This window comes from Schistocerca nitens, chromosome 2 (assembly GCF_023898315.1).
Source record: "Schistocerca nitens isolate TAMUIC-IGC-003100 chromosome 2, iqSchNite1.1, whole genome shotgun sequence".
Lineage (NCBI taxonomy): Eukaryota > Metazoa > Arthropoda > Insecta > Orthoptera > Acrididae > Schistocerca > Schistocerca nitens.
In genome coordinates this window covers 550918299-550943964 of record NC_064615.1, presented here as the reverse complement: position 1 = coordinate 550943964, position 25666 = coordinate 550918299, and the positions used below count along the sequence as shown (strand labels likewise).

Here is a 25666-nt window from a genome sequence, read left to right as displayed (position 1 = left end):
ACTCGTCAAAATATGGGAAAGGTTTGATAGCAACGGAGTAAGTTCGAAGACGCCAACAGAATTCTCTTTTTTATTCTGTTTAAAAGAGAAACGTTTTCTGTCCAAAATAAATCACCAATTCTTTACAGAGCATTCTGAGTATAAGACAATGACTTTCGCAGAACGTGAGAAGCGAAATAAGTCTGAATGTTCCGTACGTCTTTCTTTCCTTTAACTCACGTATATATTAGATTTTGCAGCTGCAGCTGTTGCAGCAAAATAATAATAATAATAATAATAATCATCATCATCATCATCATCATCGTCGTCGTCGTCGTGGTCCATGATTCGTCAAATTCGCTTTATAGCTTAAACATGCATAAATTTTAGTTGCTCAGTGTTTTGGTGTAAAACACACACATATACACACATATACACACACACACACACACACACACACACACACACACACACACACCGTTGCTGACAAAGAAAATTATGCTTAGATGAAGAATTAAAGGAAGATAGTGTTACGGTTTTCTATCGAAAGTCAACGCCTGCCCAATTATGTAGGACGTCTTAAAATGACTTGACCCCACACAGAGGAGAATGGCGGCGGTGTCGGCGATATGAGGATGATGATGACCGCCATGTAACATTACTTTCTTTAAATCCAAGAAAATAAACGTCTTAGAATTATTTAAGAAATATTTAAAAATTTCAGAAATAAAAAATTTGCATAAACAGTGTGAGAAGATCGTTACGCGATTTATCATTTATTTTTACCAATTGCATGTTTATTCTTCCCTTGTTGCTTGAATACTTGCCTAAATTCTTGCCTAGCATGATATACGTTGTGATCCGTAGGCTGCTTACTGAATAATTACGTATTAATTTGCAACAATGTTTACTCCATAATAATACGTGAAATGCCTTCATTTCAATCTTAAAAAGTTATTAATGAACCAAATCTGTAATTAGCTTTTTTCAGAAACCTTATTAAAAAAGATTGGGACCGCTTTGTTCAATGATAAAACGATTAGAGCGCATTGTTGGCCCTTTCGTCAGTCATTCTTTAACTGGAGAAGGAACCTATCTTCGGCAGTATCGAAGTACCGCTGTATTAATTTTTATATTTATGCAGCGTAAGAATTTTATTAGTCTTTCACGGCCAAAAATCACTGAACAATGACAGTAGATAACCACAACGCATTGACCTGAACATCCATCAGTTTTCGGTAAAGGGCGATGGAAGAAGCCGAATAAGTCTTTTTGCTTCTCAGATAACTGAATTCCCTTACAGGTGCTATTCAGAGAAACTGTAAGAATGAGAAATAATTCCATCGCCGTTGGAGTGTGCGCTCTTGACGCGACAACATATGAAAGCAAAACTTACAAATTATTCGGAGTTTCTCAATGTCGCTTTGCAGGAGAATTTTTTTCTTTGTGTGATTTTTCTCTAACAAGAAGGCGCATTTCAACCATGACACTACAGTCATCAGCGCCGACGTTTTGTCGATCCCTAAAGCTGCGTTTACACAGAGCATGTTTTCCGAGAACGTGTGTTCACAATAGTGTCGCCGCCAACATTCCTGCAATGTACCTGTAATACATGGCAATACTGCCGTATGGCTCGGCAATATTGCTGAGTGGGTAGTCTGTGGCAGGTATTTGCCGAGATGTGGACAGGGATTGCCTGGCATGGAGAATGCTTCGTTTGCTGGTCTGTACCCGCCTCTGTCTTCGCAAATGCTTCCTATCACCCCGTCTTCTTTCCTCTTCATCACGTGGACAGCGCTTCAGTCTCGAGAACCATGATGAGAGTACTGGAAAAATATTTTTTCTTACATTCGAAAGTTTGCGAGCTTACGTAAAAGCGCTCGATGTTTTGTCGACGCGGATGACGAAGTGGACAAAGAAAAGAATCATAGATTACATAAATGCTGTACATCTATGATCAGCTCTATGGCGCATAGAAAGTTATGTACGCAAAAACCTCAAGCTGAAAAAGGCTCTCGTTGCAATCGTTATATTCGAGTGTCAGCTGCAGTAAGCCTTAATTGTATTCTACACAGTTTCTAAGAATTACAAAAGTCTTGGTAAGCTTCATCACACCTGTTGCCGCGCTCATGGGCATAAATAGCCAAAATATCCTTTTTATAGCAGTCTCTGTATGCATTACTTCAGTTGTCCCATATAATGCAAACGCATATAATGCAAATGCATCAAAGTTATGAAATCCATTTTTCTATCACTGTATTGGTGAAACGCAATAGAATATTAACATAAATATTTTGTTGTTAAACTTTCTTTGCTTGAGTTCTTCCAACAAAGCGTTGCAAACTTCTTTCACGAAGAGGCATATAGACGAGAAACGCCCTTTAAAAAGTTACATTAAATATCTGTATGAATCACAAGTAGCCGAAGTCTGATTGACAGTCTGGTTGCAGCTGGTAAATAGTCTCCCATGTTGATATGAATATTACCAATTCTCGGGCCAATTGCTTTGCAATGTATTCAAAACTGTGTTTCGGCATTTTGGAAACGCTATGTATCCAGCATCAGTTCACAAGTTACCTGCGGAATTTGGTTGCCAAAAAAAGAACGGGTCCCGAGTCGCACTTATTTCCCCACTAGCTCGCTTTCGTCCATTTCGCGGTAATATTGTGGCCTGTGCAAACACTTCTGTCCCTGAAATGTGTTGCTGCGTACATTACTGCACAAAGATGGCCGGCAATGGGGCCTAGCAATGTATCCCGACACCCTGCAGTTTCCATGGCGCGTTTGTCGCCCATAATCTTCATTTTATTTTTTCATTTTCAGCAAAGGATGTGTTCTTCTGGATTGCGTCACTTATTTTGCAGTCCAGTCTCGCACATCACTTGATCCATCGAAGAATCCTTAGACTGCCTCAGTTTTTGTCCTTAAATTTTCCCACGCTAAGTGTTCGTTTAGCCATACATTCATTAATTTTCGTAATTTTTTCTGCAGTGTCATCGCAGACTCCTTCTACCAGGATGATCTGCGGGCAACTAACAATAGTATGGTGATTTTTAACCAAAACTTTTATTTATACTAAATAAAACCGCTACGGTCGCAGGTTCGCATCCTGCCTCGGGCATGGATGTGTGTGTTGTCCTTAGGTTAGTTAGGTTTAAGTAGTTCTAAGTTCTAGGGGACTGATGACCTCAGATGTTAAGTCCCATAGTGTTCAAAGCCATTTGAACCATTTGATTTTCTTGTTCCGAAAGCAATAATCATTCGTAGGATGGTATTACGAGTTGGAGCTGTGCGATTAAGATGGAGGCGTGACATCTGCCCTGCTGCAACTGCAACACTCAGTATTTGACAAAGCTGTGGTATACGAACACGCGATGCTATACCGCCCATTGTTCCAGTGCTACTGAAATGGCGAACAGTATCGAAGTGAATGACGGAGGCACCGTCTCCCTCGCACCATTGACAGCGGTGTGCCAGCCAATCAAAAGTCGTCAGTTTCCAGTAAGTCACTTCATAATTACACCACACACTACTGATTGAAAAATAAAATTAGGAAACTGCTTAGGAAGAAAACGCTGTTGCACTCTCGGTTTGGAAGAGAACCCTCAAATAGCGACAGGCAAAAAGCAGAAATTTGTGTGTGCGTGTGTAAAAGATCGACGCGCGAAGCCGACAAATACTACCACTGTCATTCATTAGCAAACAGAGCTCGCCGAGAACATGATAAAACTTTGGTCTTACGTAAAATCGCTAAGAGCGTGTATGCCAGAATAATAAAACATCGTTCTTTTGAAACACAACTAACTCTTCGCTCACACGAAGCGTTGAGTGCTATTGACAACGATTTCAAATTGACTTCGTATTTCTAGATTTCCAGAAAGTTTTTGACACTTTACCTCTCAAGCGGCTTGTAGTGAAACTGTTTACTTATGGCATTTCGTCTCAGTTACGTGGCTGTATTCTAAATCTCTTGTCACAGAGATGACAGTTCGTAGTAACTGACAGAAAGTCATCAAATAAAACAGAAGGGTTTTCTGGCGTTCCCCAAGGTAGTGTTATAGGCCCTCTGCTGTTCATTATATAGATAAGCGATTTAGGAAACAATATGAGCAGCCATCTTAGGTTGTTTGCAGATGATGCTGTGGATTGTCGACTGGTAGTCATCAGAAGAACAAAAAAAATTGCAAAAATATTTAGAACATATATCTCTATAGTGCGAAAATTAGCAATTGACCGTAAATCGTAAAAACTGAGGTCATCCACACAAGTACTAAAAGGTTTCCGATAAACTTCGGTTACACGATAAATCAGTCATATCTAAAGGCCGTAAATTCAACTAAATACTTAGGTATTAAGATTATGAACAACGCTTGTCCGTCCTCTTTTGGAGTACTGCTGTGTGGTCTGGGACCCTAACGAGATAGGAATGACGGAGTACACCGAAAAAGTTCAAAGAAGAGCAACACGTTTTGTATTATCGCGAGATAGGGGAGAGTGTGTCACTGACATTATAGAGGAATTGGCGTGGATACCATTAAAACAAAGGGGTTTTTCGTTGCAGCAGAATCTTCTCACAAAATTTGTCGCCAATTTTCTCCTCCCAATGCGAAAAGAGTTTGTAGACGTCTTACATTGGGAGAAACGATCATTACGATAAAATAAGAGAACTCAGAGCTCTCACAGAAAGATATAGGTGGTCTATTGTTTTCTCTCTCTCTCTCTCTCTCTCTCTCTCTCTCTCTCTCTGTTCGATCGAGATTGGAATAATAGATAATTATTGTGAAGGTGGTTCGATGAACCCTCTGCCAGGCATTTAAGTGTGATCTGCAGAGTATCGATGTAGATAGCAAAAATAAAACCGAAGTTTTAAATTTCGCACTTGAAAAATCGTTCACGTAGGAGAATCGTGCGAACATACCGTCGTTTGAGCATCGCACAGATTCCTATATGGACAACATAGAAATAAGCATCGTTGTTGTAGAGAAACAGCTGAAAGTGTTGTAAGTAAGTAAGTCACCATGTCCGAATGGAACTCTAAGGCATTGGCCCATTACTTAGATTGCGTTTATCGTGAATCTCTCGCCAAGCGCAAAGTCCCAAACGACTGGAAAGAAGCGCAGGTGACTTCTGTACATAAGAATGATAAAAGAACGGACCCGCAAAATTACAGACCAATGTCCTTGATATCGGTTTACTGCACAGTTCTTGAACGTATTCTAAGTTAACAAATTTCCTTGAGACAGAAAAGTCTGTCCTCGAAGCAGCACGGTTTTAGTGACTTTCGCTCGTGCCAAAGTCAGCTTGCCCCCCCCCCCCCCAGGGGGTCCACAACTCTTTTGTGGATATGTGCGTAGCGAGCACGGGACCCCGAGCTAATGTGGCCCTCCTTCCTTTCCGGGCTGCATACCTTCCTTTTCCGCATCCTTCCCTATCCCCCATCTTCGCCCCCCCCCCTCATCGCTGGCTCTTTCCTTCCCTTTCTCCCCCTCTGGGAGTATGGTTTGTGCCTACGTCCGGAGACGGACGCTCGTAAATGTAACGCATTCTTCGCCTTCTCTGCTTGTATGTCTTTATGCTTCCTTCGTCCATCTCTTTTTCTTACTTCTCTTAAGCCTTTTCTCCGCTGCAGCGTTTGAGACCTCTCCTCTTTCCTTTCCCTTTCTTTGTTTTTCCCTTTCCCTTTCTCTTTCTTCCTCCCTGTGCGTGTCTGAAGGCCGACCCATGCATTTTCGTGCGTAGCCGGTGACGGGGTAACGCGTAATTCCCCGCCCCGGGTAGACAGGTAGGACACGTACGTACCCCCTGGTAACGGCCAGGCCCAGGGAGGGGTGATTACCCAAGCTGATACTTTCCGAAAGTGCCGATTGGTCCCTCCGTCCGTTTGTCGGGAGGTGTGACCTGAGGTATGAACAATCACCTAAGGCGGGAGTGCCCTCAGAGAGGGCCCCCACAAGGGAGGAGCGCGCCATCGGAGACGCCGGTAATCATGGGGGATTCTTCCGCAATGGTTTCCTCATCTTCCACTATGTCTGCTCACAAGCGTAAGTTCACTGAGTCTCAGCCACAGACAATTATTCCATCGTTGCCACAGTTCCTTGTTGTTTCTCAGTCTGACGAAGGTAACGACTTCTCCACGGTCAACCCTTTCATTATTCAGAAAGGTGTTTGCAGGTCCTGTAAAGTCTTGTTACAGATTACGGAATGGCACCTTGTTGTTAGAAACAGTCATTGCCCTCCAGGCACAAAAATTGCTGCGTACTTCACTGCTCCACACCTTCCCTGTCCGGGTTGAAGCGCACCGCACTTTAAATTCCTCACGTAGAGTCGTTTATACACGCTCCCTCGACGAATTGTCTGACGAGGAAATTCAGCAGTACCTGTCTGACCAGGGCGTAACAGCTGTTCATAGAGTTATGAAAAGGGTTGAAACAAACCTCATTCCAACCCGCACTGTCTTCTTGACATTTGACAAAGTTCAACTCCCAGCGAAAATCAAAGCAGGCTATGAGATAATTTCTGTTCGCCCTTACATCCCAAACCCCACGCGTTGCTATCGGCGTCAGAGGTTCAATCACACCAGCCAGTCCTGTTCCAATCTGGCCAAATGTGTTACGTGTGGCAAGGATGCCCATGAGGATGCTTGTCCACCTCCATCCCCTCATTGCATCAACTGTATGGGTGACCACGCTGCTTCCTCTCGAGATAGCCCCATTTATAAAGACGAAAAGTTCATTCAGGAAATCAGAGTGAAGGAAAAGGTGTCGACCTTTGCTGCTCGAAAATTATTCGCCAGTCGACAGCCCACCGTGCCTCAGACAGGAAAATACAGCACTGTCCTTGCTTCTCCTCGGCCAACAAAGGAGGCGGCCACGCAGACTTGCGACCTCACCTTTAGTGCCACGATCGTCAGATCGGCCAGTGCAAAGATCGCCCGTTCAACCTCACCACTTTCGCCTGCCCACTCCATGGCTCACCCTTCATCGGGTTCTGCTAAATCTCGAGTCCAAAAGTCAGACACCAAACCTTCGAAAACAGATCATACTCGTGAAGATTTTTTACGTATCCCAACTTCACAACCATCGGTTCCTCCTTCATCTAAACATCATGTTTCCAAGAAGGCTAATAAGAAACCCAGATCATCTCCTTCTCCGCCAAGGCGTGTCTCATCTACAGCACCACCTGGCGGAAAACGTCCTCGGCCGTCTTCTGTGTCGCCGAGGCGCACTGCTGGCGGCCGATCAACCGGCCCATCGCTGGTGGCAGGAGCTGCTCCTGAACAACCTATGGATCAGGATCTTCTGCCTTCGGCTGAATGCCAGTCCATGCTGTCGGTCGCAAGCTCTGAGCAGTCGATGAGTTGACAGCCAACTTGGTCACATTCCTCCATTTTCTGTCCACCCTATGTCCATTATCCACTGGAATATACGCGGCATTCGAGCCAGTCGGGATGAATTGTCGATCCTCTCACGATCCTATTCGCCGATCATCTTCTGTCTTCAGGAAACAAAGCTGCGTCCCCATGACCACTTTGTTCTCCCCCATTTTCAGTCCGTCCGATTTGATCTCCCCTCTGTTGAAGGCACGCCATCCCATGGAGGACTCATGATCCTTCTCCAAGATACTCTCCATTATCACACAATCCCCTTAAACACTTCCTTCCAAGCTCTCGCTGTCCGTCTTTCCCTTTCTGGATATACCTTTTCTCTTTGTACTGTATACATTCCATCGTCCACACCAATGGCACGAGCTGATCTCCTTCCTCTTCTTGGTCAGCTTCCACCACCCCCCCCCCCCCCCTATTTGCTGGTTGGGGACTTCAATGCCCACCATCCGCTTTGGGGTTCTCCACATCCTTGTCCACGTGGCTCACTATTGCTAGACGTCTTCCACCAAGCGGATCTAGTTTGCCTCAACACTGGGGTCCCTACATTTTTGTCTGCCCCCACGACAAATATCTCTCATTTGGACATTTCGGTCGGTACTGTTCCGCTAGCTCGGCGCTTCGAATGGTTCGCCCTTGATGATACACACTCGAGTGACCACTTTCCATGTGTCCTTAGACTGCAGCCTCAACTGCCATATATGCGCCCGCGACGCTGGAAGTTTGCCCAAGCCGATTGGACACTTTTTTCGTCTCTAGCGACATTCAATTACCGTCACTTTCCTAGCGTCGACGATGAGGTCACACATATTACAGACGTTATTCTTACAGCTGCGGAACATTCAATACCACGCACCTCCGAATCGCCCCGGCGCCCCCCAGTTCCTTGGTGGAACGAGGCATGCCGTGACGCAATACGTGAGCGGCGACGTGCTCTTAGCGTTTTCCTCCACCATCCTACTTTGGCCAACTGTATCCGCTATAAGCAGTTCCGTGCGCGATGCCGTCGCGTCATCCGCGATAGCAAGAAGGCAAGCTGGAAATTCTTTATTAGCTCATTTAACACCTTCACTCCCTCCTCGGAAGTTTGGAGTGGGCATCGACGGTTATCAGGCGCGCCTAGTTTCTCCCCGGTCTCTGGGCTCACTGGCGTGCGTGATACGTTAGTGGACCCCGTCGCAATTTCTAACTCCTTGGGTAAACACTTTGCTGAGATTTCGAGCTCTTCAAATTACCCGACAGAGTTTCTCCCGAAGAAACGTGCAGCGCAAGCGCGACCTCCTGCTTTCTCCTCTCAAAATCGCGAAAGCTACAATACTGTTTTCTCCATGCGGGAACTCCAACATGTACTCTCTTCTTCTCGCTCCTCCGCCCCAGGACCGGATGGTATCACCATCCAAATGTTGCTGCATTTATCAACCCATAGTCTGCGTTACCTCCTTCGCCTTTATAATCGAATTTGGACCGACAGTACTTTTCCCAGACGATGGCGGGAAGCTATCGTCGTTACCGTTCCGAAACGTGGAAAGGACAAACATCTCCCCTCTAGCTATCGCCCCATTTCTCTCACGGGTAGTGTATGTATGCTTTTGGAGCGTATGGTGAATTGCCGTTTAGCATGGTGGCTGGAGTCCCCCAGTCTTTTAACACCTGCCCAATGCGGTTTCCGAAAGCATCGATCTGCAGTTGACCATCTTGTTGCTCTCTCCACTTACATCATGAACAATTTTCTCCGGAAACGCCAAACAGTAGCAATATTTTTTGATCTGGAGAGAGCATACGATACCTGTTGGATGACAGGCACCCTCCGCACACTGTTCTCTTGGGGCTTTCGAGGTCGGCTGCCCCTTTCTCTTCGCGAATTTATGGCAGAGCGCACATTTAGAGTGCGGGTGAACACTACTCTCTCCCGTACTTTCTCCCAAGAAAACGGGGTACCCCAGGGCTCCGTGCTGAGTGTTGTACTGTTTCCCATTGCCATAAATCCAATTATGGATTGTCTCCTTCCTGATGTCCCGGGCTCCCTCTTTGTGGACGATTTTGCGATCTACCACAGCTCTCAACAGACCAGCCTTCTTGAACGACGTCTTCAAGGATGTCTCGATCGCCTCCACTCTTGGAGCATCGAAACCGGCTTCCGTTTTTCTCCCAGTAAGACCGTTTGTGTTAATTTTTGGCGACGTAAGGAGTTTCTTTCACCTTCCTTACATCTAGGACCTGTCAACCTTCCGTTTTCGGACGTCGCTAAATTCTTGGGTCTTGTGTTTGACAGAAATCTGTGCTGGTCCTCCCACGTTTCCTATCTTTCGGCTCGCTGTCTGCGATCCCTCAACACCCTCCGTGTCCTGAATGGTACCTCCTGGGCAGCGGACCGAGTGGTCCTTCTCCGCCTCTATCGCGCCTTAGTGCGCTCGAAATTGGACTATGGAAGCATAGTTTACTCCTCTGCTCGGCCGTCTATTCTTCGGCGTCTCGACTCTATCCACCACCGTAGATTACGTTTAGTGTCTGGAGCTTTTTACACCAGCCTGCTGAACCTCCGCTGTCCAATCGGCGAGCAGTCCTTCTGAGTCGTTATGCTAGCCATCTGTCTTCCATGCCTGCTAATCCAGCCCATGACATTTTTTTCGACGCCTCCTTGGATGTAGGGTATGCACGCCGCCCTTCCTCTCTAATACCACCGGGAGTCCGCTTCCGTCAACTGCTCCATTCTCTTTCCTTCCGCTTTCCTAAAACCTTCTTGACAACTTGGGGTACAGCACCGCCTTGGCTCCGTCCCCGGACCTGCCTGCTCCGTGACCTTTGTCAATTTCCCAAGGATGGTACGCCTTCACTTGTTTATCGTCGGGCATTTGCTGCTCTATGTGCACAAATGAAGGAAGCCACATTTATTTACACTGATGGCTCGAAAACATCGTTAGGTGTAGGGAGTGCCTATATTGTTGGCGACACCCCAAATCGATTTCGGCTTCACGACCAGTGTTCGGTTTATACTGCCGAGCTTTACGCTGTTCTCCAGGCTGTCCACTACATCCGCCGCCATCAGCGGATACAGTATGTTATCTGTTCAGACTCTCTCAGCTCTCTCCTCAGTCTCCAAGCTCTCTTCCCTGTCCACCCTCTGGTCCACCGGATTCAGGACTGTCTGCGCTTGCTCCACCTGGGGGGCGTCTCGGTGGCGTTCCTCTGGCTCCCAGGACACGTTGGTATCTGTGGAAATGAGGCGGCCGATATAGCGGCCAAGGCTGCAGTCTTTCTTCAGCCAGCTATTCAATCGATTCCCTTCGCCGATCTACGGAGCGTTTTATGTCGTCGTGTTGTTCTTTTATGGCACGCACATTGGTCGACACTTCCCCATAATAAATTGCGGAACGTGAAAGCTCTTCCCTGTGCTTGGACCTCTTCCTCCCGAACGCGTCGTCAGGAGGAGGTAATTTTAACTAGACTCCGGATAGGGCACTGTCTTTTTAGCCACCGACATCTTTTAAGCGGCGATCCTCCTCCACTGTGTACCCACTGCTCTGAGCTGTGGACGGTAAGACACCTTTTAATTGAGTGCCCCTATTTTACTCCGTTACGCGCCCGTCTACAGCTGTCGCCTGATATATCGTCCATTTTAGTAGATGACATGCGCTCGGCCGATCGAGTTCTCGAGTTTATTAGTGCCAGTGAGATGACGTCAGTCATTTGAAGCTTTTTTTGGGGACAACCAACCCCTTTCTGTAGTGGATTTTTAAGCCTTCCTTCTGCTTTCAGTTTCTCCAATTTTTTGAGTTTCGTTCCCACTGCTGCTTATTTCCGTTTTCGTTTTTTACTGTTTCCTAAGTCACGGACCGGGCGCTAATGACCATAGCAGTTTTGCGCCCTAAAACCAAAACAAAAACAAAAAAAAGTCAGCTTGCCCTTTTTTTCACACGATATCCTGCGATCTATTGGTGAAGGGCACCAAGCAGAATTCGTATTCCTAGATTTCTGAAAAGCGGCTGACACGGTGTCCCACTGCAGACTGTTAATGAAGGCGCGAGCAAGCGGAATAGGCTCCCAGATTTGTATCTCGAAGGGCTCTTAAGTAACAGAACGCAGTACGTTGTCTTCCGTTTTCATCACATACAAGTGTGTTGTCAGGAATTCCTCCGGGAAATGTGATGGGTCAGCTTTTATTTTCTATATACATAAATGATCTGACGGACATGGTGAGCAGTAATCTGCAGATTTTGGCTGACGATGTTGTCGTGTACTGGAAGGTGTCATCTTGAGTGAATGCAGGAGGATAAAAGATAACTTAGACGCAACTGTCAATTAGTGTGATGGATGGCAGCTGGCTTTAAATGTACGTGACTGCAGACGAATCGGCCGGCCGAAGTGGCCGTGCGGTTAAAGGCGCTGCAGCCTGGAACCGCAAGACCGCTACGGTCGCAGGTTCGAATCCTGCCTCGGGCATGGATGTTTGTGATGTCCTTAGGTTAGTTAGGTTTACCTAGTTCTAAGTTCTAGGGGACTAATGACCTCAGCAGTTGAGTCCCATAGTGCTCAGAGCCATTTGAACCATTTTTTGCAGACGAATCGGAAAAACATTCCTGTAACGTTCGGATACAGCATTAATAGAGTGCTTCTTCACATAGTCGTGTCGATTACTGTCCAGGCGTAATGTTGCAAAGTGTTATGAAATGGAACAAGCATGAGAGGACTGTAGTAGGAAAAGCAAATACTCGAAACCGGTATATAGGGAGAATTTTGGGAGACCGTGAATTAAATGTAAAGGTGACCACAGTATAGGAAGACATCGGAGAAATTCAGAGACGAGCAAATAGAGTTGTTACCAATAGGTTTCAAATAGCACGCAAGTAATTCGAAATGCTTCGAGAATTCAAATGGGAATCTCTGGGAAGGTTACGGTCTTTTCAGGGAACATTATTGACAAAGTTCAGAGAAGCGGCATTTGAAACTGACTGCAGAACGATTCTATTGCAACTAACGTATATTTTGCCACGAAGATAACAGAAATTAAGGCTCGTCACGCAATTTGAGTGCATAGATCCTGAGAAATCAGTACCCAGAACAACCACCTCTGGCCGTAATAACGGCATTGATACGCTTGGGCATTGAGTCAAACAGAGCTTGGATGGCGTGTACAGGTACAGCCGCCCATGCAGCTTCAACACGATACCACAGTTCATCAAGAGTAGTGACTGGCGCATTGTGACGAGCCAGTTGCTCGTCCACCATTCACCAGACGTTTTCAATTGGTGAGAGATCTGGAGAATGTGCTGGCCAGGGCAGCAGTCGAACATTTTCTGTATCCAGAAAGGCCCGTACAGAACCTGCAACATGCGGTCGTGTATTATCCTGCTGAAATGTAGGGTTTAGCAGGGATAGAATGAAGGGTAGAGCCACGGGTCGTAAAACATCTGAAATGTAACGTCCACTGTTCAAAGTGCCGTCAATGCGAACAATAGGTGACCGACACGTGTAACCAATGGCGCCCCCTACCATCACGCTGGGTGATACGCCATACTGGCGATGACGAATACACGCTTCCAATGTGCGTTCACCGCGATGTCGCCAAACTCGGATGCGACCATCATGATGCTGTAAACAGAACCTGGATTCATCCGAAAAAATGACGTTTTGCCATTCGTGCACCCAGGTTCGTCGTTGAGTACACCATCGCAGGCGCTCCTGCCTGCGATGCAGTGTGAAGGTTAACCGCAGCCATGGTCTCCGAGCTGATAGTCCATGCTGCTGCAAACGTCGTCGAACTGTTCGTGCAGATGGTTGTTGTCTTGCAAACGTCCCCATCTCTTGACTCAGGGATCGAGACGTGGCTGCACGATCCGTTGCAGCTATGCGGATAAGATGCCTGTCATCTCGACTGCTAGTGATACGAGGCCGTTGGGATCCAGCACGGCATGCCGTATTACCCTCCTGAACCCACCGATTCCATATTGTGCTAACAGTCATTGGATCTCGACCAACGCGAGCAGAAATGTCGCGATTCGATAAACAGCAATCTGTTCTTTAAAAACACTTAATACTCAGTTAAAACACATTTCGTCGATCTATTTCGCAAGATATCTTGGTTTTGACCACTTTTTTGTACTACTCACAGTACAAATACTTCTTTGCATGTACAGGGTCAGTACTCAGGGGATATGACAGGAACGATCACACGTTTATGAAAGTCGTAAAGTGATGGTACGCATTTCTCCTCCTTACACGAGGCATCACAACAACCTTTCACCAGGCAACGCCGGTCGACTGCTGTTTGTGTATGAGAAATCGGTTGGAGACTTTCCTCATGTGAGCACGTTGTAGGTGTCGCTACGGCGCCAACCTTGTGTGAATGCTCTGAAAAGCTAATCATTTGCATATCACAGCATCTTCTTCTTGTCGGTTAAATTTCGCGTCTGTAGCACGCCATCTTCGTGGTGTAGTAATTTTAATGGCCACTAGTGTAGATAATCATTTTTCCGTCGCTCTGTTCGCGAGTGGAGCAGGATAGGAAATGACTAGTAGTGGTACGCCGGCCGAGGTGGCCGAGCAGTTCTAGGCGCTTCAGTACGGAACCACGCTGCTGCTACGGTCGCAGGTTCGAACCCTGCCTTGGGCATGGATGTGTGTGATGTCCTTAGGTTAGTTAGGTTTAAGTAGTTCTAAGTTCTAGGGGACTGATGACCTCAGATGTTAAGTCCCATAGTGGTCAGAGCCATTTGTACTAGTAGTGGTACACTGTACCCTTCGCCACGCACCGTACGCTTGCCTGCTGGGTATGTGTGTGAATATAAATTGCAAGTTAGTGCTCGTAGAGTGAGTGTGTGTGTGTGTGTGTGTGTGTGTGTGTGAAAGGTCAGAACCCAGCCACTTACGAGGAAAAATGGTGTTGTGTACACGTGTGGATTGTGCAGGGTGGACGGCGCTGCACGTGTCGGCACTGGAGGACCACGTGGAGAGCACGCGGCTGCTGCTGGCGGCGAAGAACGGTCGGCAGCGGCCGCGGCTGCTGGAGGCGCTCACCTCCGCCGGCCAGACGGCGCTGTTCGTGGCCGCGCAGGCGGGCAGCGCCGACTCGCTGCACCAGCTGCTCCACGTGGGCGCGCACGTGTCCGTCCGCGCCGCTGACAACCAGAGGACCCCGCTGCACGCCGCCGCCGCGCACGGCTTCACCGAGTGAGTACGCAGTACCCGTAACCTGAAAAATAAGCCGGGGACCAGATGTAACTGGTATTACACGTAGCATTGGTATTTCGTTGCGACTGATAATATATAGGACTTCTATTTTTACCGAGTACTGCTACGCGCACGTCACCACTATATTGATTAGCTTGCATGTCCTTGTTTCTTAAAGTAGAATAGGGGCGATAGAAATTATTGCTTGTTAAAAAATTTTGAAGTCGTCGTAGTATAGTTGTTGATGGTTGCGTTGTTTACACAGCGATTGTGTTTAATATACCAATCACCTAAATACACTGGATTTCATGCCCTCTCTCGAAAACAAATGCTTTCCACTTTAACGTACTTCGCAGCCGTTTCAAGTGAAATTAAATAATATTCATTCCCAACAGCAGATTACACTGTTCTTTAAAAACACTTAATACTCAGTTAAAACACATTTCGTCGATCTATTTCGCAAGATATCTTGGTTTTGATCACTTTTTTGTACTACTCTCAGTACAAATACTTCTTTGTATGTACAGGGTCAGTACTCAGGGGATATGACAGGAACGATCACTTCAAGCAAAAAACTTCGTATGGACATATGTCCTATTCCGAATGGTTTCCGAGATAGAACACATCTGATGAAGTAGAGACGAGCAATTTGATATGACACTTGTGGTCCATCAAGTAGGGAAACTACCTTAAATAGGCCTACAAAAAGTACAGGAGCTACAGCGCAATTTTCAATATGCTCTCGCCTTCTTTGCACAAACGACGAGTAAAAACTAAACTCCACCCGAACAGGTAATGAAGGCCCAACAGTACCGATCGACCTCCGTGTCATCCTCTGCCCACAGTCGTCACTGGGTCAGGACATGGAGGGGCATAGGGTCAGCACACACAGTGTGTGTGTGTGTGTGTGTGTGTGTGTGTGTGTGTGTGTGTGTGTGTGGAGGGGAGGGGGGCGTGTGTGTGGGGGTGGGGGGGCGTGTGGGGGGCGCGCGGGAGAGCATGTGGGGGAGGGGGGTGGAGGGCCGTGTGGGGGAGGGCGGAGGGGCGTGTGGGGGGCGGAGGAGCGAGTGTGTGTGTGGGGGGGGGCGTGTGTGGGGGGGGGCGTGTGTGTGTGGGGGGGGGGGCCTTTGTGTGTGTGGGGTGTCGGGGGGGGGATGGGTGGGGGGGATTTGGGGGGTGGGTGTGGGTGGCCTTGGGGCGGCGTAGTGTTTGTGTGTGGGGCGGGGGGGTTGTGTGTGGGGTGTTCTTGGCACAAGTTAGTGTGTAAGTCTAGGGACCGATGACATGAGCAGTTTGGTCCCTTAGGAATAAATACACACACACACACACACACACACACACACACACACACACACACACACTGCAGGACGACAGCATACAGGAGACCGCTGGATGCCTCAGTCACACTGTCACTTCCTGTGCTGAGCCCCAGCTGCGAGCAGTAATAAAGTGATATAGAAGCCCACTCTGTTAGCCCCTCGGTCTATCGCACTGCTTTCCGGGCGGGAAGACGTGCCGGTCCCCGTCACGAATCCGCCCGGCGGATTAGTGTCGAGGCCCAGTGTGCCAACCAGTCTGTGGATGGTTTTTAAAGCGGTTTCCAATGTGCTTCGGCAAATGCTGGCTGGTTCCCCTTATTCCGCCTCAGTTACGCTATGTCGGCCATTGCTGCACAAACACTTTCTCTACGTACGCGTACACCATAATTAATGTACCACACAAACATTTGGGTTACACTCGTCTATTGTGAGAGACGTGTCCGAAAGAACAGACACCATATCCATATAAGTGAATAGTTCTGGCAACAGCGGCCATGACCTCCTTCTGTGCAAATGCACACATATTCCCCGAACTCTTACGGGACTTCGTAAGAATGTCTTCCGCGAGTAATGGGTGTGCTGGGATGGAACACTACGAATGTAGTGTGTGGACATACAAGGTGAGAATGTGGGTCTCGCGGGAGGCGAGCGCGAGATAGTAACTGAAGTCGCGCTACCCTCTGTGCCCTCGGGGTTTCAGATGGATAGAGCGTCTGGCATGTAAGCAGGAGATCTCGGGTTCGAGTCCCGGTCGGGGCGCACATTCTCCTGTCCCCGTTGATATATATCAACGCCCATTTGCAGCTGAAGGTATTAATATAATTCTAATTTCGTTCTAGACAGGACATGCCCGAAAGAACAGACACCATATCCATATAAGTAAATAGCTTCAAAAGCTGCTTACGGAAATCTTGATCTACAATCATTCTTAACAAAGAATTTTATAAAGAAACTTAGACTCGCCTTTTAATGGTAACAGAAGCGTTATGGGCTGGTTAAGACAAAAGGAGTAGTAGCGCCGTACTGGGAAGGAGGGTGTATCCAGTTCCCGTCCGGTCATTCTGATTTAGGCTGCTCACATTTAAATTGCTTCTGGCGATTGCTGAAATTATTTCCTCTGTCAAGATCGTGGTCGATTTACATCCTATCCTTGAACTGAGCTATCACTCCATCTTTCGTGTTACCAACTTAGATGAAATGTTCAACCGTAGAGCTTCATTATATCCTTTCCTGTTCTCTCTCTCTCTCTCTCTCTCTCTCTCTCTCTCTCCCTCTCTTATATAATCTCCCCTTTGCTCATCTTAGGCTTTAGTCTATCTATATAACCAAAGAAAGAAGACACTATATCTACAACTTGGGTGACTCTGCCCAAAGTCTATTACCTAGTGAACGTTACTTCTGAATCAGTTTAACGTTCCTTCCAATAGCTATTTTTTGACTTTCTTTCCTTTTTTTCCTGGGGCGTCTGCCGTCTAGTACGAGATGCGCTTTTTTCTTTTTCAAGATGTGGCAAATTTTATTTTAACTTTGTGGCCATATGTCCTTCCTAAAACAGTCAACAAGATAAACAGGGGCGGCTGTGGGGTGGATGGGGAGTGAGGAAAGTCGGGTGCACCATTTGTGCGTGAATCGTGTAAGCCTGGTTCTATGTGTTATCGTATTTTACAGGTGACTGTTCGTGTATGGTACAGTATTCGCTGAGGAGGAATTTACGGTCGCCCACCATTTGCCTAAGAATGTGTGGTTTAACCGCCTACAATCCTCTCTGAGGTTACCTGGTATGCCAGCCCACTGTCGTTAATTCACCTTGTGGATTCTGCACGGGTCTGGTTCACTCCCTCCCCCGCAAACTAGCGCGCTGCGGGTTATGCCATGCAGGTAACTTTAAGAGCTATTTTTCAGTGAACACTCAATATAAAAAGTGAACATAAACTCCGTCGACAAAATTTCGGAGCTCGCTCTCAGATTTTTCTGAGTATTTTCGTGTAAGCGACCCGTGGACTACGGTGCTCGTCATAAGTAATAATGTAATTATGATTTACTTGGTTTGTTACCACAGTTAACTTTACGTGCAAAATCCGTAACGACACTCAAGTGTCCCACTGTAACGTACAACACAAAACGTAGATTAATGCAACAACTGTCAGATGGGAAAGCGCTGTGATGTTGCTACCGTCACTGCAAAAACAGCTCAGCATAGCGTGCTTGTGCCACTCTCCCACTGCATTCGGAGAATCTGTACACCAAGTGGAGATCGGCCAACTCATCAGTAAACCTGTGCATTCTGCTGTGTATCACTGTTGGCGTACATTGGTGAGAAAACTAACTCGATACAGTACTGAACAGTACTGACAGCAAGATTGAGGGCGAAGAGTAAAGCGGGCACTCTTATTGTCAACAGTGAGTGAATGGAATAAAATGGTTTAGAATAAACACAATGCATACTGCCGACATTTCCGCTGTTTCGAGATGTTTTCATTTCAATGCGCTTACAAAGAAAACAGACTTTAAGAAATCAAAAGCAACTCAATCTGTAATGAGTCACCGGAGACGAGGGATGCCTTAAACTAAAATACAATACTCAAAAAATATACATGAACTGCTTCGGAATATTTTTCAGTGTAAGTGAGGTTCACCTTGTATATCTTCCAATAAGTCACAAAATAAACATGACCCTGCAGCCTGGTAGTTCCTTTTGCTCGTGTTTCAGAAGAGGGCACAGCCATGCTAGCGGGTGGTGACCTATCTGACACGTCACAACGTTTCGGTATCTCGTTTACGACAGGGTTGAGCGATTTTATTTTATTTTTTTTTTTTTTTTTTGCAGTAGAAGATATATTCGAATCCTGTAAATACATAAACTAAATTTTCGATTACTTTATCTCTATTCTAGCTATTACACACATCATAAAAAGCTTTGCATCACCTCGGTTCCGAGAGTTCCGGAACGTGTTCATAAAATTGGAGTACAGATCAACATAAACATCATTTCAGCCCTTTTTATTGCTCATGAAAACCACACATTGTATGTTGTGCCACCATACAGCGAGACCTTCAGAGGTGGTGGTCCAGACTGCTGTACACACCGGTACCTCTAATATCCAGTAGCACGTCCTCTTGAATTGAAGCATGCCTGTATTCGTCGTGGCATACTATCCACAAGTTCATCAAGGCACAGTTGGCCCGGTTTGTCCCACTCCTCAGCGGCGATTCGGCGTAGACTCCTCGAGTGGTTGGTTGGGTCACGTCGTCCATTAACAGCCCTTTTCAGTCTATCCCAGGCGTGTTCGATAGAGTTCATGTTTGTAGATGCTGGCCACTGTAGTCGAGCGATGTCGTTATCCTGAAGGAAGTCCTTCACAAGATGTGCACGATGGGGTGCGAATTGTCGTCCGTGAAAACGAATGCCTCGTCAGTATGCTGCCGATATGGTTGCACTATCGGTCGGAGGATCGCATTCACGTACCGTACAGCCGTTACGTCGCCTTCCATGACCACCAACGGCCTACGTCGGGCCCACATAATGCCACCCCAAAACATCAGTGAATCTCCAACTTGCTGCACTAAATGGACAGTGTGTCTAACGCGTTCAGCCTGACTGGGTTGCCTCCAAACACGTCTCCGACGATTGTCTGGAAGGCATATGCGACACTCTTCGATGAAGAGAACGTGATGCCAATCCTGAGCGGTCCATTCGGCATGTTGGTGGGACCATCTGTACCGCGCTGCATGGTGTCGTGGTTGCAAAGATGGGCCTCGCCATGGACGTCGGGAGCGAAGTTGCGCACCATGCAGCGAACTGCGCGCAGTTTGAGTCTTAACACGACGTCCTGTGACTGCGAGAAAAGCATTATTCAACATGGTGGCGTTGCTGTCAGCGTTCCTCAGAGCCATAAGCCGTAGGTAGCGGTCATCCACTGCGGTAGCAGCCCTTGGGTGGCCTGAACGACGCATGTCACTGACAGTCCCTGTCTCTCTGTAGCACAAACAATGCGGACGTGATCGAACCGCGATATTGGCCGTCTAGGCATGATTGAAGTACAGAGAACACGAGCCGTGTACCTCCTTCCTGGTGGAATGACTAGAACTGATCGATTGTCCGACCCCCTCCGTCTAATAGGCGCTGCTCATGCATGGTTGTTTACATCATTGGGCGGGTTTAGTGACATATCTGAACAGTCAAAAGGACTGTGCTGTGATACAAAATCCAGAACCAACGTCTATCTTCCCGAGTTCTCGGAACCGAGGTGATGCAAAACTTCTTTTGATGTGTGTATTATTCGCAGTTATTCAATAGTACCTTACTATTTCTGCCTGCCTTCGATTCAAGGACAGAAAGAACTCTTTGTGTGTGTGTGTGTGTGTGTGTGTGTGTGTGTGTGTGTGTGTGTGTGTGTGTGTGTGTGTGTGTGTGATTTCGATTTTAAGGCGGATACCTTCCACATTACTCCTGTGTCACTATCATAGGCTGCGGACACTAGAGTTCTGTTGCAGCACGTTACACTAGCAGCTTCAAGCAAGAAATGAAGGACCGAAGTAGAAGAGTGGTTTTCACTGATGCCCCGGTTGTAGCTATCAGCCCTTCGGTCACGAAAATATCCAAAAATTTGACATTAACATTTCCGTATAATTTCGGAAGAAGAGTTACCGTGAAAATCAGGCTGCAATCTGTTGAGATCCACTTAAGTACGTTCTTTGCAGTCAGCCTAAAATATAAGCTATCTTTAAGTAAATCTTCTCGCATATTATTGACTGATTCTTGGACAAAATTTTCTGATTTTTAAAGAAATTCATCATCATTAGCGGGCACACTAATTACGATATCTTTCTGAAATTAGGCTGAATTACTCTTCGGGCATGTTTGCAGTCTGTAATAGGCATTTTTTTTATTTTAATTTATTAGTTATAGTAATCGTGACCAAAAACTCATGACAAAACTACATGTTCGTTTCCAACGTCCACCATTTTATTATATCGTCAAACTTCAAAAAACGGTACTATTTCTTCGAGCGCAACATTATATGCATCAATAAAATTTTCTTGATTTCAGATAAGATTTGCAGACTGCAGGACTTCTGTCGTGGACACATCACATTTCGGACAGATCTACTTTAACTTTGCGGATGAAGAGTTTAATGCTGACTGGATTTCTTCAAAAAAAAAAAAATCAGAACATTTGGTGCAAGAATCAACAAATAATATGCAAAAAAGATTCACGTTGATTGCTTCATTAGTTTTTCCAAAAAAATCGTTAAAAACAGCGTATGTTACATGCTGACTGAGGAGAATGGGACCTTAACGCGTTAACGTGTTGTTTCGAGACGTCCCGGATTCTTCACGCTTCGAACGTCCATATGTACAGAAATTTAATTAAAATTGCGAAATACCACAAATAATCTCATTCTATGATGCGGTTTCCAAGTCAAACTTATCATCGAGGGCTGTTAAATAAACAACTTAGTCGTGATGGATTCAAGACTCACCTTTGCCTTAACACTATTTCTCCGACGGTGTACCTCGGAAATTCACCCACCGACTGAGAGGCAGATTCCGTCGGTGAACGAGAGCGCACCCGGAAAAAGACCCAAACTCCGCGCGTACTAAATTGTTACTAACTCATGGTAATCACCAGACTAACTACCTGCAGCTTGAACTCCGAGTGGAGCACTTAGCGACGAGTGGGCTAGAGACAGCGTGTTGTGTTGTTCCTTCAGTGATCCTGGGAAGCATCAGCCTTTCCCCTCAGCTTCCTGTGGTAACAAACTAAACATCCATTCAGTGTATGATCTCAAGAAAGCGCTGCACAGAAGCTGATATATCTTACAGCTCTTGAAAGAACTATGTCAGATCAGTCCTCCTGGCAACGAATAACTCATGAGACTGATGTTTGGTGTTGACGTAGTACGAAATGCGTTCCATCTCGTAAAATAAGACTGGAATCCATTAATTAACCTTCCCAAAAGAGTATAATTTGATGATGTTTAATCATGACATGAAAAATATGGTAGATCAATAGATCTGCAGGGTATCCTGTAGAATCTTAGATTTTTTCCGACTGTGATTTCTGCGCATACATGGTTTGTGCAGTAGGAAGGGAAGTCTGTTGTAATGTTTTGAACATTAGTTTTCTCAGCCGAGGCGTATTTGTTAGGCGTGATGTTCACTAACCTCAGAAAGCAGCTACCACTCCTACTGTCTTATAGAAGGAAATAGCGATGTCGTCCCTTAGGACTCTGCAGTTCTGTTGGGATCCGGACACGGTGGAGTGGAGAACTTCTTACGTCACAACCGAAATTATGAAAGAGAATCTGATTTAATTCTGTCTCTTGCAGCTCAGATCGCCTTGCGCACGTCGCCTACGTTCTGCGGACATTATCTCATCTCTGAAGATTCAGCTAGGCAGCTTTCGTTAAATAAGTTTGTAGATTGTTGCATTCTAGCCCCTGGTGCTCCGAAAAGAGCAGCTAGGAACAACCGTAGATATTAAATCGGAATGGCTTCTAATTCAATGTGAACGTGTACCGATGGGTGCTCATCCGAAGAGAGCACGCCATGCTTTGGCCACCACATCCGAAGCCCTACCGACGGATTCTTAATGAGGTAATTTTGTCGTCTGTTACCACTTTCATCTTCCCTCGTAATTTATTGGGGCAACTATGATTCCCTTCTTCTTTTGAGCAATTGTTTACTGTTTCTGAGAATTTAAATTCCTCTGCATCTTACTAAATTAGACACTCATTGTATTCTGTGACACGTATAATGGTTGAATATTCTTTTCAATTCCTAAATATCCTACGGTGTCTCAACTGGAGGTAGCAGTTAATCTGTGTTATTCTCACATTTGTGCTCTATGAAGTGATAAACAAATTATACGGAGCCTAGACTACCTTTATATAAATTTCCCTACCGACTGACAATAATAATTCTAGGCCTTCCCTCCTCCTTTCACTATTGAAATCAGTTCAAAAAAGATCAGCCTAATTTTTCCTTGGTTCGGTCCAGAAAGTTGTGTTCTTTAAAGACCATAGCAAGGCAATGGATTTCTGTAGCCGCTGTCAGTGTTGTACAGAAATTATCATGAAACTTCAGTGGAGAACTTCACTATAGGGACGACTAATTTTAGTGCCCAGCGTTGCTCGGGATGTTTAGTATCTGACACACAAACTGATTGGCCCTGTGCTTTGTTGATGCTCATGGCGGATGCAAGCTGGTTAGGAAACTGCAATCTCTTTAAATCTAAGGGCACATTTCAGTCACTGGGTGTCAACGGAATGCGACGAATGAATTCACCTTCAACTGTAGTAAAAAAATATTAGTTGCGCTGTCTGTTGTATCTCATTGCGTTTTTGCAAGAATTCGTCTTCTACTGTAGCAGCTCACTGAGCTGCTACAGTAGAAGACAATTAACACAATGACATACTTCGGGGAAACGGTATTGACTTTTGGGTAACAAACAATATGGCACTAGTTTTAAAACTTATATTTTGACTCTTTGAAAATTAATAACGCTCACAATTAACACACAGTAAACTGATTCTACCTTAGCAATTAGCTTTACAAAATCATTGGACGTGAGTGCTATACATTGTCTCAATCATCACTTACGAATACGCGCATTACATTGGTAACAAAAGAACTTCCTTTACGTTAATCATTTCCAGTATGGTATCTTACAAATAAAAACTCATTACTGCCCGCAGCGAGTAAGTATATATCCAGCACACATTATATACAACGTCTTTACACTTGAGTCCTCCATACATCTCCCTATCTAAAGTTACTCTAAAACATTACCCGTAACACCTTAAACCATCGATCGCTGTTGAGCAGAGATGCTACTACACAATCGATACTACATTTGATCCTCTCTAGTTCAATATAAAATTTTCTTACAAAATTTACCTTTCAATGCGTCACATAAAGCCTTTTACCGTTGTAAGAAACTTCATTCCAAAACGAGTCACGAAATACATTACATGGCTTAACACACATACGGTATCGCTAAAATTGTAGTACAGACGCGCGCGGAGAGATACCGACAGTTTTTCTTCGCACATACCATCCGTGACTCGAATTGCAAAGAGAATAGACAGCTATGTACTGAAGAGAATTACTCCTCTACGCCGGCATCACAAAAAACGCTGGTGTCAAGTTTACTAAAGGGTCAGTGTTTGTTAGCATTCGCAAGACGCGTGTCTGCAATAATGTCTATACGTCTGGGTATGAAGACCCCTTAATATTGTCCCATATGGGACATAGCACACACAAACTTCTGATTTATGGCAGAGGGGAAAAATGTGCTTGACGAAAAAATCTTCTGCGACAGTCTGGGCGGTTGGTAGACCTATGTGCAATAATTATGCTGCTAGCAGCGACGTTCCATGCACCGTTGTTAGTAGCTGGGAAGTTACTGTTGTTGCTCGGCCTAGACGACTCTTTCGCCAACCGCTGTGGGTTATCTTTTGTAATATGCCAAAGTCGTCATTGCGGAAACCAATCTAGCTGTATAAAATGAAACGTCCTGACTGATCTGCTGATTCGTCATCACTCGGGATTTTCTCCGTCCTGGGAGTGAATGTTTGTGTTGTCCTCATAGTTTTGTCATCATTCGGAAAAAGAGGCGAGACTGACTGGGGAGTGGAAAGATTGGGAAATTGTACGGGCGCCGATAACTACGCAGTTGAGCGCCCCACAAACCAAATGTCGTCGTCACCGCTAACAACAAACTTCAAGTTAGGAGAGTGTTGATCTTACACTGTAGGCGTCGTACCCTCCGTCGCTGGCGCGGATGACACTCGTCATCCACATGACTTTCCCGCTCAGGGCAGGATTGAGATCGCGCCATTTTCAGTACTTTTCTGTTAACTCTCCAGCAGTTTGCTCCAATCATTGTTGGCTTTCAGTTTCGAAAGATACATGGTTTATGAAACATTATTATACTCTGGAGGGCACCAGTCATCCACGCGAGCTCTGCTGTGACAATCTGAAACAAAGTAAGGCTGTATCATTTCATCGCTTTCCTAGATTCAATCGATCTTTCATGTGCTTAAATTTGGACTAATTGATACTGACAGCAATTACCTTACGTGTTACCTAGTATTCTCTTTATTTTTAGATTGTGGAAGAAATGTCAAAAGCAAAAAAACCTCTGGCAGAGTTTAGTAGAGATCCTAATGTATGGTTGGAATAGTTCAACGAGCTGAGTGATGAAGATTCTCGCAATGATAGCGCTGACTCAGAGACTGAGGACTGTGTTCATGAAAGCGGTCATGATTCAGGAACGGAACAAGAACTGCCAGAGAATGATGAACATGAGTCACAGGAAGAAGTAACTCAACAGGATGCATTTTTTTTAGGGAAAGATGGGATAACTAAACGGAGGAAAAATAAATATCCTACCATTGTTTGAAGCAGATCTTGTAATATTATTACGCATCTGCCTGGACCAAAACATCAAACTCGTATAAAAAAAGACAGAAATAGAAATACGGAATTAGTTCTTGGATGAAAACATAATAAGCATTATCGCAACAAGCACTAATATACCCATCAGTGAAGTTCATGGTAACTTCTCTAGGGAAAGGGATGCTACAGAAACAGATGCGATATAGTTCAGAGCTTTCATTGGTTTGTTATATCTGTGTGGATCTTTGAGATGTTCTAGGAAGAGTATATAGAAATTGTGGGATAACTCAAAGGGAAACGGACTTGAATCATGTTATTTATGCATACCTGAAAACCGATTCAGATTTCTATTGAGATGTCTTAGGTTTGATAATATCCGTGATAGAGGTGTTCGCAGAGAGACTGACAAGTTGGC

General features: G+C 45.5%; 1 protein-coding gene across 1 annotated transcript in view; it reads left to right on the top strand.

The window, feature by feature from the left end:
- The first annotated feature begins 3387 nt into the window (after positions 1–3387).
- The window catches only part of LOC126235148 (ankyrin repeat domain-containing protein 29-like), a 54093-nt gene continuing 31814 nt past the window's right edge, over positions 3388–25666 (top strand). Inside the window, exons 1-2 of the mRNA XM_049943881.1 lie at positions 3388–3480; positions 14349–14527. Coding sequence (XP_049799838.1) covers positions 3388–3480; positions 14349–14527 — 272 coding nt within the window. The remainder of the gene's footprint in view (positions 3481–14348; positions 14528–25666) is intronic.